The sequence below is a fragment of the Crassostrea angulata genome, chromosome 6 (assembly GCF_025612915.1).
Source record: "Crassostrea angulata isolate pt1a10 chromosome 6, ASM2561291v2, whole genome shotgun sequence".
Lineage (NCBI taxonomy): Eukaryota > Metazoa > Mollusca > Bivalvia > Ostreida > Ostreidae > Magallana > Magallana angulata.
In genome coordinates this window covers 1,296,038-1,314,894 of record NC_069116.1, presented here as the reverse complement: position 1 = coordinate 1,314,894, position 18,857 = coordinate 1,296,038, and the positions used below count along the sequence as shown (strand labels likewise).

The 18,857-nt window shown below is 36.1% G+C and overlaps 1 protein-coding gene across 1 annotated transcript; it reads left to right on the top strand.

The window, feature by feature from the left end:
• The first annotated feature begins 91 nt into the window (after nucleotides 1–91).
• LOC128187289 (trafficking protein particle complex subunit 11-like) lies at nucleotides 92–16,401 on the top strand. The gene is made up of 29 exons (XM_052857616.1): nucleotides 92–180; nucleotides 1,099–1,329; nucleotides 1,499–1,668; nucleotides 2,084–2,269; nucleotides 3,462–3,635; nucleotides 3,801–3,897; nucleotides 4,297–4,430; nucleotides 5,417–5,558; nucleotides 5,820–5,910; nucleotides 6,433–6,512; nucleotides 6,603–6,681; nucleotides 8,542–8,596; nucleotides 8,806–8,951; nucleotides 9,127–9,188; nucleotides 9,310–9,436; nucleotides 9,567–9,639; nucleotides 10,017–10,233; nucleotides 10,480–10,658; nucleotides 10,934–11,059; nucleotides 11,361–11,413; nucleotides 12,777–12,868; nucleotides 13,050–13,109; nucleotides 13,408–13,533; nucleotides 13,787–13,894; nucleotides 14,290–14,341; nucleotides 14,621–14,726; nucleotides 14,901–15,123; nucleotides 15,775–15,942; nucleotides 16,092–16,401. The coding sequence occupies exons 2-29, from the start codon at nucleotides 1,126–1,128 to the stop codon at nucleotides 16,122–16,124; spliced, it is 3,363 nt and encodes a 1,120-aa protein (XP_052713576.1). The 5' UTR covers nucleotides 92–180; nucleotides 1,099–1,125; the 3' UTR covers nucleotides 16,125–16,401.
• Nucleotides 16,402–18,857: the final 2,456 nt, after the last annotated feature.

Below are 18,857 nucleotides of genomic sequence, written 5' to 3'. Positions count from 1 at the left end.
TATAAAAACTGTTTTTCTTGCGAAAATGTCACAGCAACTGATATTCAGTTCCTATCTCGCTTTTCCCGAACTTTTCCTGACCGATATAACATTTTTCTAAACCAATTTACTTCCGGTACAAATGACAAGACGATGGCATTAAATTAAAGATTTAAATACTTGAATTTTGTGCATTAAAAGGTATATTTTCTGTAAAATTTAACTTTATGGTAATGCAAATATTTCAAGGCTAATGGAATTTTCGAATTATTGAATTTATTAACATGGAAACAAAGATGGGGGCGTTTACGTTTGAATGATATTATGAAGATTAAAAAATATCACTACAGAGTGCATTCATGATATATTTCACGTTTTCGATCTCAAAAATTAAATACTTTTTTTCTAGATTTCATGCATACTGCTCTCTGTCAATCACTTAAAGCTGCTTGGTCCGATTTTTTTGCAATTACAGTATCAAATTTTTTTTCATACAAATCATTTATCTTAGAAAGTTATGGACTTTCTCCTATTTACACCAGCAGAATCAGTCTCCTTTCAAAGTTAGAAATATTCAAAGTAAATAAAAATAATTTCTCTTTGGGCAAACAAAAAAACAAACCAAAATGCATCACGGGAATGTTTAGAAAAGGAGACCGCTTGGTTTCGTCCCCCGAATGATTTGGGTTATTCAACCCGCATGCTATGCATCAATTGTAAAGAAAACAGACTTTGGAAATATTAGCGAACAAAACGTACACATGTTTATTTGTAATTTGTCTGATCATTTTGACCTTTATTTAAAGCGATGTCAAATTCGTCATACAACCATACCCGTCTCGTCGTCAGGGGTGAAATTTAACATGAGGCGAAATAACGCGGTACCTTTTAATGTCGTTTGTTTTGTTAGCAAATTTTGTACGTATTTTTCTTCATTGAAATTTGGCATAATTGACGGGTAAAACTACTGCAATGTCTATTATTCATAAACTTAGCATAGCCATCGTTTAAAAGCGTGCATAAAATTTGATATAAAATCGGACCAAGCAGCTTTAATTGATTCTTTTTGAGTGATATGTACTATAACAGTTGAACTTCAACGCCTCAGCATCTTTCAAGGTATTGTGATTCAAAGACCAACTCATCATGTCTTGGGCGAGTGAGCTTCCCGTGGAACTACAGCGGCGCCCCACTGGTCTGGTGGGTTTGACTGGACTGGACGTCACATACAATGCCATTCACAAACTCATCTGGGACTCCTTCTATAACAACCGGAGATCTGACAGAGTTCCGCTGCAGTTCAAGGTCTTTGCTGGGGATCACGAGTATCCCAAATGTAGAACAAACAAGGTTTGATATCTGACCAAGCTGTTTTTTAGTTGTCTATGAGTTATTATGGTTTTGTGACCTAGCTGATGTCAGTTCAGTACTTCCAGAGTGTACATTCGAGTACTAGTATTTAAATTTATGACTTGCTTCATGTACAAAGGCGAGAGAATGAACTTGCTTGTGGTTTCAGAGACAGTCCTATGAGTGGTACATTCCTAAGGGGATCCTGAAGTCTGGTTGGATGAACAAGCACCTGACCATGGTTCCGGCTGTGGTTGTTGTCTTCTTTGACCTTGACTGGGATGAACCGCTGTGGAAAGAAAAACAGATGGAATGTGCCACAAGAGTTGAAATAGTCAGGTACAGCAAAACTCGGTTATAACGAAGTCACTGGGACCTAAGAAATTACTTCGTTATATTTGTAATTCGTTATAACCGTATACTAGGAAATTCATTAAATTTATATAGCTTGGGATCCAAGATGACTTCGCTATATCCGTGAATTCGCAATATCCATGTTCGTACTAAACGAGTTTTACTGTACATGGTATTATTTTATTTACCTGTTATTTATTATGAAAGAAACTTGAACAGCAAGCACTGCCTATACAAGTTCTCTCCATAATATTCAGGAAATATTATATCATATGGATGACATACTTCTACGTTCATGATTCTTGAAATTTTTTTTTCTTTTGCTCAATCACTTTTTAAAATTTAGCTTTACTGATCAGATAATCTTTTAAACTTAACAAAAGAATGTTGTTTGCAACAGGAACAGTTTACAGGGACGAGGAACAAAGGTAGCAGTAGTCCTGATTCAGAAGAACGCTCCCCTGCCCCCTGGGGAGGATATGGTGGCGGCGGAGCGAGCGGCTTCTCTGTGTAGTGCCTGTGATTTGTCGGCCAAGCAGCTGTATGTGTTACCCCACACCGACCACCTGATAGGCTACACCATCAGGTAATGGGCCATTAGATCAGCAACTATATCCTGCATAGAACAAAAAGTATCCATGCAGTGCTTTCTAACAGAGTTGGGGTCAATTACTTTGAAAAGTAATTAATTACTTTCAAATACATTGACAATTTTATCAATTACTTGCAATTACAATTACATTGATTTTTTAAAATGTAATTAATTACTCTCAATTACTTTGATAAATGTAATTAATTACATTTCAAATACTTTAGTTTTATTTTTTCAAATCTTGAGAACATATACATATATTAACAGCATTAATTAAGATATACAGAGCTTTATGTACGGTTATGTTTTTAAAGGTTGTACAGTTCAGTTCAGATCAGATTTCTTGAAAATTTCTAGAAAAATTTTCTTTAACATTAAATTCATTCAGTACCATTAAGTTCATTTTTGGTTCTGAATAATATTTTCTCTATAGTGAATTGATTTTTATTCACATATTAAAACTATGTTTATTCAGAAAGTACAACTTCCGGCAGTACAGCATATCAGTATACAAATAATAATTGCTATAATTCACAAGAAAGAGATATTTTGACTCCCTTAAGTCTAAAATCAATAGGGGTTCTTGGGTATTAGAGGAGTTCACACCTCCACAAAATTAGATCTTTACCTATTGCCCTGGGCAGTGTGTTATGCTGTATAAACATATGAAAAATTATGGGTCATTTAATTATTGTATAAACAAAAGTCCATGCCAATCATGTATAAAATCTTTTTATCATTATAAGACACCTATTTTATATTTCAAACTTGGAAAAAAAGTAATTGAGATGTAATTGAAAAGTAATTGAAAATACACAATATTTTTGGAATGTATTTAAATACATTCAATTACTTGTAATTAAAGACAGACTCAATTACAAATTACTTTCAATTACTTTGAAAAATGTGATTATTTACACTCAATTACAAATACTTTTTTCAATTACCCCATCCCTGCTTTCTAAATGGTTTAATACTGTATACTTAATTTCTGTAGCTCAGTAAAAAAAAATGCTAAAATAACCTCTTCAAAATTAATTTATATCATTCAATTGTTTTTCCAATGATTGTTAAAAGAAAATAAAATGATTTTTTTATGTCCACACTAAAATGAATTGTTACATGAACTGTTTATTTCAATGCTTGTGATTATATGAACCAATTTTATGTATATTTTTTGTTAAAGGCTAGAGAATGCATTTTATGAGCTCGCCCAGAGTTATTACCACGCAGAAGCTCGGAAAGTGAAATCTCACCGAGACTTCCTGAATAAGACTACGCACCAGCTCCTGTTTGTCAGACATCAGTTCAAAATCGCGTTCTTCAATGAGTTAAAACAGGACAGCCACACAGCCTTGAAGTAAGTCTGAGTGACTTATTTATGACAAATTATAGTTTATTATCTTCTGTAACCAACTTCAGGTTCATTGGGAAGGAACAGTTAGTTGCACTGTTGAAGTTGCAGTAGATTTTGAAGTTCATCTGTTTTTAAGCAGATGCAGATACCAATTTTTCTTGTTTTCAGACACTACAAACAGGCATACGGACATCTTCTGGACCTGAGGATGCATGACACAAACCTCCTGGAGATAAAGACCATCGCGGGCTTCATCAGTTACAAGGTACATGTAGCAACAGCAACAACCCAGGGGTTCTCTCTGGAGCAAGTACATAATCAGACAACACATTACATGATCTCTCTCTCTCTCTCTCTCTCTCTCTCTCTCTCTCTCTCTCTCTCTCTCTCTCTCTCATCAGTTACAAGGTATCAAGATGTCAAGTAACTCCAGGGAGACTGTAGAGCAAAGAGATATTTCCATTTTTCTCCATTTTTTTTCTATGATTTTCTCTCTCTTCTCTTAAGGAAAATCTAAACTTTAAAGCAATCATAACTCATTAAAATTATGTCATAACTAAACTAAATATTGGAATAATTTGCCCTTTATATGATTTTTCTTGTTACTTTGAGGATTGCTTACCCCTGGGATGCTAACTTTTGTTTGTTGTTTTGGACTCCACAGATCTGCCGACTGTCTTTCCAACACACCGCTCCATTGGACGCTATAGCCCAGTTCAGGAAGCACATTGATTTCTTCAAGTCACGAGTCGGATGTCCAGAGCTAGCTTTTGAACACAGTGCATGGATGTCTAAACAGTAAGTTCATGCACCTGCACTACATATAGTTTGTCCTTTGGTTGTTATTATAAGAAGTTAAAGACTTGTCCAGTGTTAAGATACTGTAGACGTATTTTTTTCCACGGGGTCATAATTCCGCGGAATCACAATATCAATTTAATCCGCGGGTAAAAATTTACGCGGATTCTTTGAATGAAAAAAAATCATTTGAATAATTATTATTAAATTTAGTTCTGAGCGATTTTCATTACCTAGAATTTGTCCAACTTTGGACTTGAATTGTAAAAACTGTTCACAGTGAACAGTAATTATCGGTTGTGCACGGGTCGGTAGTCATTAGTTAGCCGTCAAGATGTTACGACGCTGGCTAAAATCGTCTTGTGAAACACCACATCGTTTAGATTATGAGTTGATCAGTTTTATCAATTAAAAGTCAGAGCACAAAGGGATCGAAAAATTGCAGTAAAAACATGGGTCTTAGCGTGTAGTTAATTGGGTCATTGAATGACAGACCCGCTTGGGGCTATTTGTCGTCTGACACGTGCCGTTGTCTCAAGCTGGAAGAAGTTTAAATTTCATGCAAGTAAATTTACAGAAAATTCAAATCCTTAGGAGATTAAATTATTTATTATGTGAATTCTCAATACAAATTTGTTTGACAGTTTGCATAGATAAAAATGATAAACATTGGGTACACGTATATGCAAGTGTTATATAATGTAGTAACTTCCGATTATCCTTATTCATGTAATGCAATTTCAAAATTTCATTCAAAAATGCACTTTAAGTACACTGGGAAAAAATTCCGCGGAAAATTTGTGCCCGCGTACATAGCGTAAATTAATACCACGCGGACAAAAGTACGTCTATAGTATCCAATTAAGATTTGATTCAGAAATCACTATCTGTTAATATTTTGATGCTTGTTTGTCTTGTCCCTATCTCTACATTTCTCAATCTGTTAGAAGTACATTGCTCTGACACATGAGCCTTGCTTGCGACAGGTTCCAGGTGTTTGGGGATCTTTTTGATGAGGCCATTAAGCTAGGATTGACTGCCATTCAGACCCAGCACCCAGGGTTCTATTACCAGCAGGCCGCTAACCACTCCATCAGCCGGAAACAGCTCTGTCGCGGCCTCTGTAAGGTATGTTTACAGCATCAGACTTACTCTGACAAGGAATCCTCACTCAGATGCAGGTATTACATAATAATTTGAGATACATATGTACTTATTATGTTGGTACCTTTAAATACATCTTAAATTCTGAAGACTTTATATTCAGAAGGCAAAATTTTATGAAAGTATATTATTACTGGTAATGTGTCATGAATTTTGCAAGGAAAACATCTTGATGACAAGTTTCTTTTTGCGGATTACTTATTAAGTTGGTGATCTATATTTCAGCCTCTGACACAGGTGTTTCAGCCTGATCCTTTGGAAAGCCTCAATCACCTGGACTTCTACGGCCAGAGACCGTGGAGGCAGGGACACCAGAGTAAGAAACTCAACAATATTATTGGCTCCTCTGCTTTTGATTATGGAGACTTAACATTTCAACATCTGCTACATCTGTTCCAGTTGATTGAATTATTGCATTGTTGTTCTCAATAGTTTAATTTAATATGACATTTTCTAAAAGATTATAAACTTGGTACAAATGCAATGGCTTGTGACTTTATGTAGTTTTGTCTGATACATGTATCAATAAGAGGAGCGAGTCAAGGTCACCAATTTCAGGGAGAATTCATCAACCAAAGTTTTTTTTAATCTTTTTCATAAATGGGTATTGCTGTGATATTATTGTTGACCATGGTGGCTCATTGTTTGTGGATTTTGTAGAAACCACTTATGCACAATCTTACATCATCATTAACTTGGTATTGACATTTGTTTGTGAAGAATCTATTTCTTACCAGACCACAATATTATATTAGCCCTCACAAAAAAACGGTAAAATGATTCCACTTGAATGACTGTAAACAACTTATTCAGGGTGTTTTCCCATTGTCCTCTGTAGGCATTGAACCTCCAGATGTGCAGCGGGAGAAGGAAGGCATCATGGCACTACAGAGTCTGGAGGTGACCGTCGACCACTCAGTAAGTGTGCAGTAAGGCGTGACCAGTTTCCTGTACATATTTCGTCTCTAGTACAAGGCTGTACATTCATGTATATCTGTCTGATTTCAGTGGCTGATCATTCCCTTACTCAGCAGTGCAGTCGCTCAGTTCAAGAAATACAAATCCCCTCGCATGAAGCGGTTCCTAAGTGAGTAGTACATGTATTACAGGCCATTTAAGATTAATTCTCTATGATATAACATGCAACTTTTTGATTTTAAGATGTACATGTACACATCACAGTCTTTAGAATGAATTGAATTTCTTTGTTCATGTATAATTGATTTTTTTCTGGTTTCAATAGATATTTCATACACTATGTTTTCTAGTTTCATTTGTTAATTCTTACTTTACTTGTATATGCTCAGGTTTCAGAAGTCAGTTCTTACACTATGTTTTCTGGTTTCAGTGGTCAGTTCTTACACTATGTTTTCTGGTTTCAGTGGTCAGTTCTTTCACTATGTTTTCTGGTTTCAGTGGTCAGTTCTTTCACTATGTTTTCTGGTTTCAGTGGTTAGTACTTACACTATGTTTTCGTGTTTCAGTGATCAGTTCTTACACTATGATTTCTGGTTTCAGTGATTAGTTCTTACACTATGATTTCTGGTTTCAGTGGTTAGTACTTACACTATGTTTTCTGGTTTCAGTGGTTAGTACTTACACTATGTTTTCTGGTTTCAGTGGTTAGTACTTACACTATGTTTTCTGGTTTCAGAGGTCAGTTTTTACACTATGATTTCTGGTTTCAGTGGTTAGTACTTACACTATGTTTTCTGCTTTCAGAGGTCAGTTCTTACACTATGATTTCTGGTTTCAGTGGTTAGTACTTACACTATGTTTTCTGGTTTCAGTGGTCAGTTCTTTCACTATTTTTTCTGGTTTCAGTGGTCAGTTCTAACACTATGTTTTCTGGTTTCAGTGGTCAGTTCTTTCACTATGTTTTCTGGTTTCAGTGGTCAGTTCTTTCACTATGTTTTCTGGTTTCAGTGGTTAGTACTTACACTATGTTTTCTGGTTTCAGTGGTCAGTTCTTTCGCTATGTTTTCTGGTTTCAGTGGTAAGTTCTTTCACTATGTTTTCTGGTTTCAGTGGTTAGTACTTAAATTATGTTTTCTGGTTTCAGTGGTTAGTACTTACACTATGTTTTCTGGTTTCAGTGGTCAGTTCTAACACTATGTTTTTTGGTTTCAGTGGTTAGTACTTACACTATGTTTTCTGGTTTCAGTGGTTAGTTCTTTCACTATGTTTTCGTGTTTCAGTGATCAGTTCTTACACTATGATTTCTGGTTTCAGTGGTTAGGACTTACACTATGTTTTCTGGTTTCAGTGGTTAGTACTTACACTATATGTTTTTTGGTTTCAGTGGTTAGTTCTTTCACTATGTTTTCTGGTTTCAGTGATCAGTACTTACACAATGTTTTCTGGTTTCAGCGGTTAGTTCTTAACTTATGTTTTCTTGTTTCAGTTGTTAGTTCTTACACTGTGTTTTCTGGTTTCAGTGGTTAGTTCTTTCACTATGTTTTCTGGTTTCAGTGATCAGTACTTACACAATGTTTTCTGGTTTCAGCGGTTAGTTCTTAACCTATGTTTTCTGGTTTCAGTTGTTAGTACTTACACTATGTTTTCTGGTTTCAGTGGTTAGTACTTACATTATTTTTTCTGGTTTCAGTGGTCAGTTCTTACACTATGTTTTCTGGTTTCAGTGGTTAGTTCTTACACTATGTTTTCTGGTTTCAGTGGTTAGTTCTTACTTTATGTTTTCTGGTTTCAGTGTTCAGTTCTTACACTATGTTTTCTGGTTTCAGTGGTTAGTTCTTACACTATGTTTTCTGGTTTCATGGTTAGTTCTTACACTATGTTTTCTGGTTTCAGTGTTCAGTTCTTACACTATGTTTTGTGGTTTCAGTGGTTAGTTCTTACACTATGTTTTCTGGTGTCAGTGGTTAGTTCTTACACTATGTTTTCTGGTTTCAGTGGTTAGTTCTTACACTTTGTTTTCTTGTTTTAGTGGTTCAGATGGGAGAGGAGTACTACCATGCCAAAGACTACAACAAGGCGCTCATGTAAGTCAGGACAAACAACCCTTACAAATGAATTGCATTAATTTTACAGGAAAGACCCCCCCCCTCCATTGCATTCTTGTACAACCAGTGACAGTTCAACAGACTGAGATACTTCATGCAAAACAAGCTTTTGTATCAGAGTCAGTCTAAACACAAGAATCCATACATCTGTGATATACTCTATCTGACACACTTTGTCTTTGTTATAGGTTGTTAAACAAAGTGACCTGGGACTACCGCGGTGAGCGATGGTGGCCACTGTTGACCTCGATTCTAGACATCTCCCTGAAGTGTGCCTATCTGACGGCCAAGGTCCAGGAATACGTGTCTGCCTGCCTAGAGCTGGCCGGTCCCTGTATCCTTCTGTCAGTCAGCAAACACATGTAGCAGTAAATAAAAGTAAAACATCCTCATATATTGCAATGCATGAAGAGACCGCTTGGGATTGTACAAGGTTTGATAATATTACATACATGTATATTACTGATTGGATTATTTATTTGGATTGAATGTCCTTGACCTCTGACCAGATGTCAAACTGAACAATGAAGAGAAAACAAGAATCCAGATGAACCTGACCAGGATAATGAGTGTAAGATCAGCAGCCTGGGGTCAATTAATTAGAATTTAGTGAACACATCATCATTCGCTTTTGATTGCTTCAAATTATTTATATGACATATGTTTAATCAGAATTTCCTCTGTCCCAATAGAACGACCAGCCTGAGCCCGAGCCTGGACTGGAGCCGAGCTGTGTAGAGAACGCCCGACTTCTGTGGCAGACATCCCTCGAGTCTCCCTGTGTGTTCACCATGGACGTACAAAACTTTGTTCCCTTCGGTAGGATTTCTAAATATTTCTCCAAACATAATAATCCATTAATTAAATGAAAACATGTCTGTCGGGGATATGGTGTGTTATAACTGGGGATGTATTTTTTTAACTGTTAAAGTTGGCAATTTTTTTTTAGTGGAGTACAAAGCCATGTTTTCATCAGAGACATGTGGTGCTGACCAGGAAGTGGAGCTTCAAGTCTACATCAGGTACATTTACTTATATCTCATTTTTAATCTTTATTAGGTACTTAATTAAATGCAACTTTATGGAAACATTAGATTTATAATGATTCAATTTTTGTGGGCTTTGTTGGTACTGCTCACCAAAAAATTAAAATCCACAGCAAGTTGTGGAACACTGTCATTATTCTTTATTTCATAATCTTTACAACATGTATATCAAGAAAAAAATTAACAATCCCAAAATTTAGACCCTTGAATTGAAATTATTTCACAGCTTCAGTCTATACACAGCATTTATGATGAGTCATCATCAGATAATTTTTCCAAATAGCTATCAGGAATAAAAGTATACAATATAAAATCTTTTCCAAAATATTGATATTCTCATTCTTCAATTCCAGGGTGAACTGCCAGTTTCCCATCAGGTTCTCTAAGCTCTCTGTGCAGTTAAACAACGCGATCTACAACGACTACTGCCGGGTGACGGACGGACACGGAATCTTGGCGGCCTCCGACGGTGACTTCACCGACAAAGACTTGTACCTTGTCCCCGGGAAAACCAAGCTCTACACATTCACGTTTCTACCTGTCAAGGACGACATCAATTCTCAAATTGAGGTGATGACGCACTTAACACAGGATATCATGATTTTCTTAAGACTAGCATATACTATCAAGCATTTTGTATGCTACTCTTACAGGGCAGATATGTAGTTAGACTGTAGTATAATTTGCATTCATGATATACTTGTCTACTGCAACAGACTTATTCAGTTGCTCAATTTTTAAAGTAAAGATTAAATTTAATAAGAAAGAATGCTGTTTACTTTTATACCACTCTGACAATGGATGTGATATTTGTAGGTAACCTCTATGGTGTTGGAGCTGGGGTCAGAGACGGGCCGTTGTGCCCTGCTGAGGTGGATGGGAGGGGGTGGGGATGCCCTACTCACCCCCTTTATCTCTCCACAGGTGATTAGCAAACCCCAGATAAAGCATGGCGAGATACAATGGAACAGTGTTGGCGTCCGACCCAAAACCAAGTAAGTTCTGACAAATCAGAGAATCTTGTATATAGATTTGATTTTGCCTTGTTTGTAGATTTTTGTTGTTTAAATGATCGTCAATTTTTGGTTTCTTTTATAAGAATTTCTAACTAAACTTCAGCAAAGAGTACCCTTGTGTCTTTTATTATTAATTAATTTGCTGATCATTCATACCTGTACCTGTGTTGAAAGCTGAGTTCAAAGCAGAGAAAGCTGAGGCACACGACCATGTTCTGTATAGTAGTGTCCTGTACATGTTGTGTGTATTGCAGGGTCCTGCCAAGGACAGCGAAGGTTGACCTTGACCTTTGTCATCAACCGCCATGTCTGTTGAATGAGTTCTACTTCCTGTCGTTGACTGTAAACAATAAAGAGGACGTAGACATCAGCAATGTCAGGTATTTACAGAGAGTAGGTAAAGAGTCAGGTGTGTTAATCTAGAATATCAGGTGTACTGTATAGGTAGTATGTCATAAAACAAGGTAGAATTAGTATGTGACAGGTGTTTTAATGTAGTACAGAGAATATGTACATGTAGGGTGTTAGGTCCAAAAAGGTGTTATGACTTATTCCATGTACTGTACTAGATTAAGTACAGACATCTTTTCTGGTGGTTACATAAAAATGTCAGTCTGATTTATTAACTTGATAATTATATAGAAAAACTGCTCATTCAGTACTCTGCTCTTCCATTGATAGGTTGTCTTTTGGTGTGAAGGAGGATTCATCTACAAATATGGCAGACCAATTAAGTATGTAATTAAATTTCTGCAATATCATACAAGCAGATATAAAACGTCAAATTCATAACAAAAATTTTCAAGAATTTACACAACATGTACGTGCAAAGTCTGCTTAAGGTGGCTCTATACACCTTCAGTTTATTCCAATTTTCAATAGAAGACCACAAAACATATACTTATTAAATATTAAAATGATGATAGGGGTACTATAGGTATTTTAAAAGAATTTTTAAATGTTTTTTCGTGTTTTTGTAAAGTAATTTTTAACAAGTTAACTTTTCACAAATTGAGAGAAATGTTTTTGTAATATGATGGATATTTTCTTTGGACACATAAAAATAAATATAATACTTCTTAACATTCAAAAATATTATTTTTGCAATTTTTTTAGTATTTCCCCAAAACATAATTTTTCATAATTTCTTACTCTGTTGACAAATCATCTGAAAAAGCTGCTTGATGTTATAAGAAAATGTATTTTGATAACTGTGACATAAAAAATTTGAATGAAAATCATTGCAAATAAACACAAAAAATATTTTAAATATTATTTTGTATGAAAGTTCCTCAGGTAAGAGTTATCGTTCCTAAGTCCCAAGGCCCAAACATCTTGGGGACTTTTCATTTCTGAGTTGAAGAAAATTTCCTACATATCATGATGGAATGATAAATACATACATTATTTCATTATAGGCCTATATAAGTGAATTTTATTCGCTTTTATGCAAAACTAAGTCAAATAAATAAAGGGGAAAATTAACTAATAGGATATATTCCCAACCTGAGAAAAATTCAAAGCCACCCTCCCATCCCCTGATGGTGGTAAGGAACATCTGTCAATATTAATGTGGATTAAAGTATATTATAATTGAAATACTTTCACCGGTTTAGAATTTTCTTTCACAGTATTCAACCAAAAAATACGTTTTAGAAAATTATGGAAAGTTAAAAATTTTATTGTCCGCAACGGGAATCGAACTCATGACCTTCAGGTTTCTAGCAACCCCACTAACCCACTGCGCTACGATGTAAGATGTTCAAAATTGGAAACTAACTAAAAAATTATACTTCATTTTATTCTTTATTTCGATAAATGATAGACACAACGTGAAGGTGTCATATAACTTGTGAGTAATGATTTTTCCAATCAACAAATTAAATCTAAAACTATTCATTTCACAAATTTTTTAAAAGAGCGGTCCCCACACAATTCGCCTCAGTTTAAATCAGCCAGTACCGGAATTGCATGCTTCCAGATTTACTTTTTTGTGTACTGTGTCATCAAAAAGTGGTGTATAAGCCACCTTAAAAAAAAAAGCTCTGTAATATTCCTTTTGTAGTAGCTTGTATAACATGTCAGTGCTTCTTACAGTTCAAGTTTGTCTGGATACACCAAACCTCGGTGATAAAACCGTCAACAGAATCAGTGACATTGATGTCGGCACTATTCCTAAGGGGGGACAGGTCAGAGATTAAAGAAATCATCACTGGACTAACTTCTAAAGGCCATACTCATGTTTCAAAGACATTATTTTAAAAATCTAAATATTTCAAAAGTGTTTAAAAATCTCCATATTGTTTGCACAGGTATTACTTATTTCCCAACTAGTATTCGACTAATGTATTACTATAATTAATTTTTCAGTGTACCAAAAAATTGTACATTAAGAATCTACACACAGGGACAAGGATCGTCTTTTTTAAGGTACATGTTATTTATATGTACCGGTAGTACATAGCAGTCAATCAAACAAGGTCAGAAGAAGTCAATTCTTTTGTAAAATGCAGCCAAGGTTTCTATACAAGATTTCTATGGCAACCATTTTGAATGTTAGTGTTGATCTTTTATGTTATTGTGTGTGTGATTCTGTGCTAGGAAGATTAAGGGTATGAGGTATCCATCCCCAGTAGACAGGGCTCCATGACCTGCTCCCTGTTGACTTTGTAGATGTGTCTGTCTGTGTGACCTCCTTGTTATGGTGGTATATTGTTTGTTATGACAGGTGGAGTATGAGGTGTCCATCCCCAGTAGACAGGGCACCATGACCTGCTCCTGTCAGAAGGAGGAGGAACTCTCTCTCAACACGGTGAACCCCTTTGAGGTCTCAGTCAAACTCCTGTCCATGAAGGTAAGGAAATTTTCAGGTCCTTGGTATGAAGGTCAGCCTTAGAGTCCATTTACCATGTATCTGAGCAGAAACTGCCAACTTTCTGTAATTGACTGTGTTCATAATGATTTTGACATTTTGTAATATAGATTTTGTAAACAAAAATGAAATACATGTAATCAACACAATGAACCTTCACTCGTACAGGAATTACATCTGTGTCTGTTATATCAGGTTCTATAAACATGTTCTTGGATGTTGTTCATTTTGACAGTTTGAGGCCCTGGATATGGTACAGATTCACGAGCCATTCTTGTTGAGTCCAGAACTAAACTGTACGTCTCCCTGGACCATCCAGATGTCAGCCAGTCGACTCCGCCTGGTGAGTTAATCCATACAAAATACTGTACATGTGACCATCCAGAGGCAAGTTCAACATAGCCAGCGCTCGCAATCACTTGTCAAAATTTGTGTTGCAGATATAGGGAATATTGGCGAGTGCTCATGAGTGCTCGTTTAGTTGAACTTGCCTCAGATGTCAGTCAAATATCTCAGCCTGGTGAGTTACGGTAATCCAAACAATTTACATGTGACCTGGCTGCTGTTCCTGTAAACAAGACATGCTATCTGTTTACTGTTATCCAAACTATGAATGTTGCCTGTATGCTGTAAACTCGGGGGGTGCAGATGAAATGTCACCCATATTTCAAAGAGATCATGATAATTCTTTTGATGATACTTATTTGTGTATTTGATAGTGTCACTTTCATATTGCAGGCCACGAATGTCTGCCATGTTGACAAGGATGTGACATCACAGCTACAGGGAGGTAACTGTGTGCTCAAACAAGGAATTATTCTTCTCTTTTAAAATTGAATATTACCGTCTAACTAAATAATGTTACAATGTTGTTATACTACTTATTGATAGAATTGAAACTTGCATTACATTTAGTTAGATTATAATATATCACATACTGAAAGAATGCTGTACAGTGTTATTCACTGTGTATAAAGACAGTCTATTCAATGCATCTACCCTTCATTTATTCTACTTACTGTGTTTTGTTAAAAGCATGCTTGTAGTTATAGCTTGCGTTTTGTTTCAGTGTCATTGAACAAGTCGGAGTGCGCCTCTGAGTGCTTCTGTCTGAGGACCATTAACCCCGCCCCTACAGCTGTTTCCTTGGGAACATATGCTGTGTCATGGAGACGGTGAGTGACCTCTTGGTAGATAGGAGTCAATGATCTTATATGGCTATCTGGTAATCTTGAATCATAGTGCTTTTTCGCATTTTTAATTCAACATTAAATAATTATCTATACATGATACATGTGAGTCATAATGTGATTAACATGTGCAGTAATTTTTTATCCTGGTATTCCCAGTAAAACAGATGAGGACATTCCCTATGTAGACACCATATTCCCGCTGCCCTCCGTGGATACAGAGTTCATTCCCTTGTCAGTAGATCTGCGCCTGCCGGCCTTTGGCGGGGTCAAGTCCCTACTACCCCTTTCCTACATCTTCCAGAACCGCACCCCTTACCCACAGGAACTGGAGGTTGCTATGGACACCAATGATTGCTTCATGTTCTCTGGGAATAAACAAGTACGTTCTTTTGTGGTTTTTGAAACGTAAGATTACTGATTCCTAAGGAATAAGTACATACTAAAGACATAATTGTCTATTACCTCACAATTTATAAAACTTTTAATAATATCATTCTGTGATTTATATGAAGGTATTTTTCTGTTTTAAATTGAATATTCTATGTTTAAGTTTTTCTTCTTTACGAACATGAGATAAAATATGTTTAAGGATGAGAGGTGAATTTCTCCTTTCAGTCTTTAGTTATTAATGTGTTACAATCACACAGAGTTGCCAGTCTTCAGTTAGTAATGTGTTACAATCACACAGTGTTGTCAGTCTTCAGTTAGTAATGTGTTACAATCACACAGTCTTCAGTTAGTAATGTGTTACAATCACACAGTATTGTCAGTCTTCAGTTAGTAATGTGCTGCAATCACACAGTGTTGTCAGTCTTCAGTAATGTGTTACAATCACACAATGTTGTCAGTCTTCCGTTAGTAATGTGTTACAATCACACAGTGTTGTCAGTCCTCAGTAATGTGTTACAATCACACAGTGTTGTCAGTCTTCAGTTAGTAATGTGTTACGATTACACAGTGTTGTCAGTCTTTTGTTTGTTATGTGTTTCAATCATACAGTTTTGTCAGTCTTCAGTTGTCTTGGTTACAGTTCCACTTCCGAGTCTTGCCTGGTGTTCCCTATGAACTGAAGTACAACTTGTTTCCTCTGGTGGCGGGGCATGTGAACCTACCAAAGCTCAACTTTACCCTGATTGGCTACCCCGATCCCATCGACCCAGTTCTACAGAAAATGTTACCCACTCATATTTTCATCAAGGTAAAATCTTCATTACTTATTACCCACTTGTATCTTTATCAAAGTAAAACCACCAAAGTCCTACAAACAATTGTCCAAGAATATAGATTTAGACTTTAAAAAAGGCATATAAAAATTTTGTTTCATGAATTTATTGATTTATTTTCTAGCCCTGCGGCAAAGTGCTATCCCAAGGAACGTGAAGACCTACACAGCCGAACCTGATGTGATCAGGCTTATCATGTGAACATGTTTACATCTTATCCAGTAATCGTTATTCCACATCATTGTGTACAAACTGTGTTGTGTGAAGTGTCGTCTGTCTTACGTGTACTTAATGTACAGGACAGTCCTCCTTGTGAAGTTATTACTGATCTGTGAGGTACATGTTTGTGTTTAGTGCTGACTCTTTTTATTTAATAGCATCAAATTTATTTACATTTGTTCTGTGATGAAATAGCATTAAAATGTGCAATAAGATTAGCTAGTTTCTTCTTTTTTATTGGTTTGGTTGAATTTACAAGACAGCCCCATGATTAAATTACTTATTTTAAGCGGGTACTTATTCCATTATTCTGTCACTTTATAAAAATTGTATCAATTAAATTGCAGAGGTATAAAATTGCAAGTGCAGAACTTTGATTGTAAATTTCCGGAGTTCACAAGTGTCAGTGTAACAATTTTTAGGAAGATTTTATAATCTGCACAGGTGCTTCCTCCAAACGTAATTGGTTATTTTAATTCATTTACAGTGAATTTATATATTTATATAATTTATATACAGTGCATGTATATGCTCCACTGGCGTCGGAAGCAAATTGAAAGTGGGGGGGGGGGGGGGGCTAGACTAATCCTCAGAGAAAAAGTGGGGGGGGCTGAACCCTCTATCATGCTATGTGTCTAATGGTTAGGTCTAACTTTGCAAAAAAAGTGGGGGGGCTAAGCCCCCCCTAGCCCCCCGGTTCCGACACCTATGTGCTCTATATCTGCTGTTGTTGACTTTGAGACCAGTAAAATGTGGCTGGCAGTAAACATTTGATTTATAAGTATTCTATATTATTGTACCATTCCTAATGGAGATAGGATATAGTACATATACCATAGTGCTAATGCTTTACTGATCAATTCCAGTTGAATTAATGTCTTAAGAAAAAACAAGACAATCTTTAAAAATTGTACCTTATGTGATATTAATGATTTCACTTGGGAATAAAATTGCAGTTCTCAAACAGATCCTTAACAATAGTTTATATATGGGATATAAACCTACATCAAACTCTGAACCTTCTTGTGAGGCCAAAGAATTGTCCTGGGGCCAAAGTCTTAACAATTATAAAAAAAATCATTGGGCTGATTAGTTTCTGAGAAGAGGATTTTTAAAGATTTACTCTATATATTCCTTTGTTAAATTTTAACCCCTTTTTGTGGCCCCACCCTACCCCTGGGGATCATGATTTTCACAACTTTGAATCTACACTACCTGAGAATGCTTCCACACAAGTTTCTGCTTTCCTGGCTGATTAGTTTCTGAGAAGAAGATTTTTAAAGATTTACTCTATATATTCCTATGTTAAACTTTGATCCCCACCTACCCCCGGAGGTCATGATTTTCACAAGTTTGTATCTACACTACCTGAGGATGCTTCCACACAAGTTTCAGCTTTCCTGGCTGATTAGTTTCTGAGAAGAAGATTTTTAAAAATTTACTCTATATATTCTTATGTAAAACTTCGACCCCCCCCCCCATTGTGGCCCCATCCTACCGCCGGGGGTTATGATTTTCACAACTTTTAATTTACACTACCTGAGGATGCTTCCACACAAGTTTCAAATTTCCTGGCTGTATAGTATCTGAGAAGAAGATTTTTAAAGATTTACTCTATATATTCCTTTGTTAAACTTTGACCCCCATTGTGACCCCACCCTACCCCCTGGAGTCATGTTTTTCACAACTTTGAATCTACACTACCTGAGGATGCTTCCACACAAGTTTCAGCTTTCCTGGCTGATTAGTTTCTGAGAAGATGATTTTTAAAGATTTACTCTATATATTCCTATGTAAAACTTCGATCCCCCCCCCCCCCCATTGTGGCCCCACCCTACCCCCGGGGGTCATGATTTTCACAACCTAGAATCTACACTACCTGAGGATGCTTCCACACAAGTGCCAGCTTTCCTGGCTGATTAGTTTCTGAGAAGAAGATTTTTAAAGATTTACTCTATATATTCATATGTTAAACTTTGACCTCCCATTGTGACCCCATCCTACCCCCGGGGGGTCATGATTTTCACAACTTTAAATCGACGCTACCTGGTGAAGCTTTCACACAAGTTTCAGCTTTTCTGGTTATGGTTCATGAGAAGAAGATTTTTGAAAAATTCTCGAAAATTTTCATAAATTCCTAATTATCTCCCTTTGCAAAACGGCGTGGTCCTTAATTTTCACAACTTTGAATCCCCTTAGGCTTAGGATGCTTTGTGCCAAGTTTGGTTGAAATTGGTTCGTGAGAAGATGTTGAGAATGTGAAAAGTTTACAGACAGACGGTTTACAGTTCACAGACAGACGGACGGACGGACGACAGACAAAATGTGCATGTTCAGAATAGCTCACTTGAGCTTTCAGCTCAGGTGAGCTAAAAAAAATGCACGTGCTATCTTATTCTCTTTTGAGAAGTAGGCTAGCTATGCCTGTCCACTTCTCAAAAGAGAATAGTGATATCTGTTAACAATATCTCAATAATACGGAAGCGTATTAGGGTCGCAGCAGTATTTTTTATTAATTTGTTATAACAGATTAGTAATTTGTTATAACAGATTAATATCTAATATAATATTCAATATAATAATTGATAATCTGTTATAACAAATTGATAATTTGGTATAACAATTTGATAATTTGTTTTATTACATACTTAGTAATACATGTAAATACAGG

Bases quoted from the DNA above. Each gene is read 5' to 3' on its own strand.
- LOC128187289 (XM_052857616.1), top strand. From the start codon at position 1,126: ATGTCTTGGGCGAGTGAGCTTCCCGTGGAACTACAGCGGCGCCCCACT. The intron at 1,330-1,498 runs GTTTGATATCTG...TTGTGGTTTCAG, and splicing joins CCAAATGTAGAACAAACAAG to AGACAGTCCTATGAGTGGTA. The intron at 6,513-6,602 runs GTAAGTGTGCAG...GTCTGATTTCAG, and splicing joins AGGTGACCGTCGACCACTCA to TGGCTGATCATTCCCTTACT.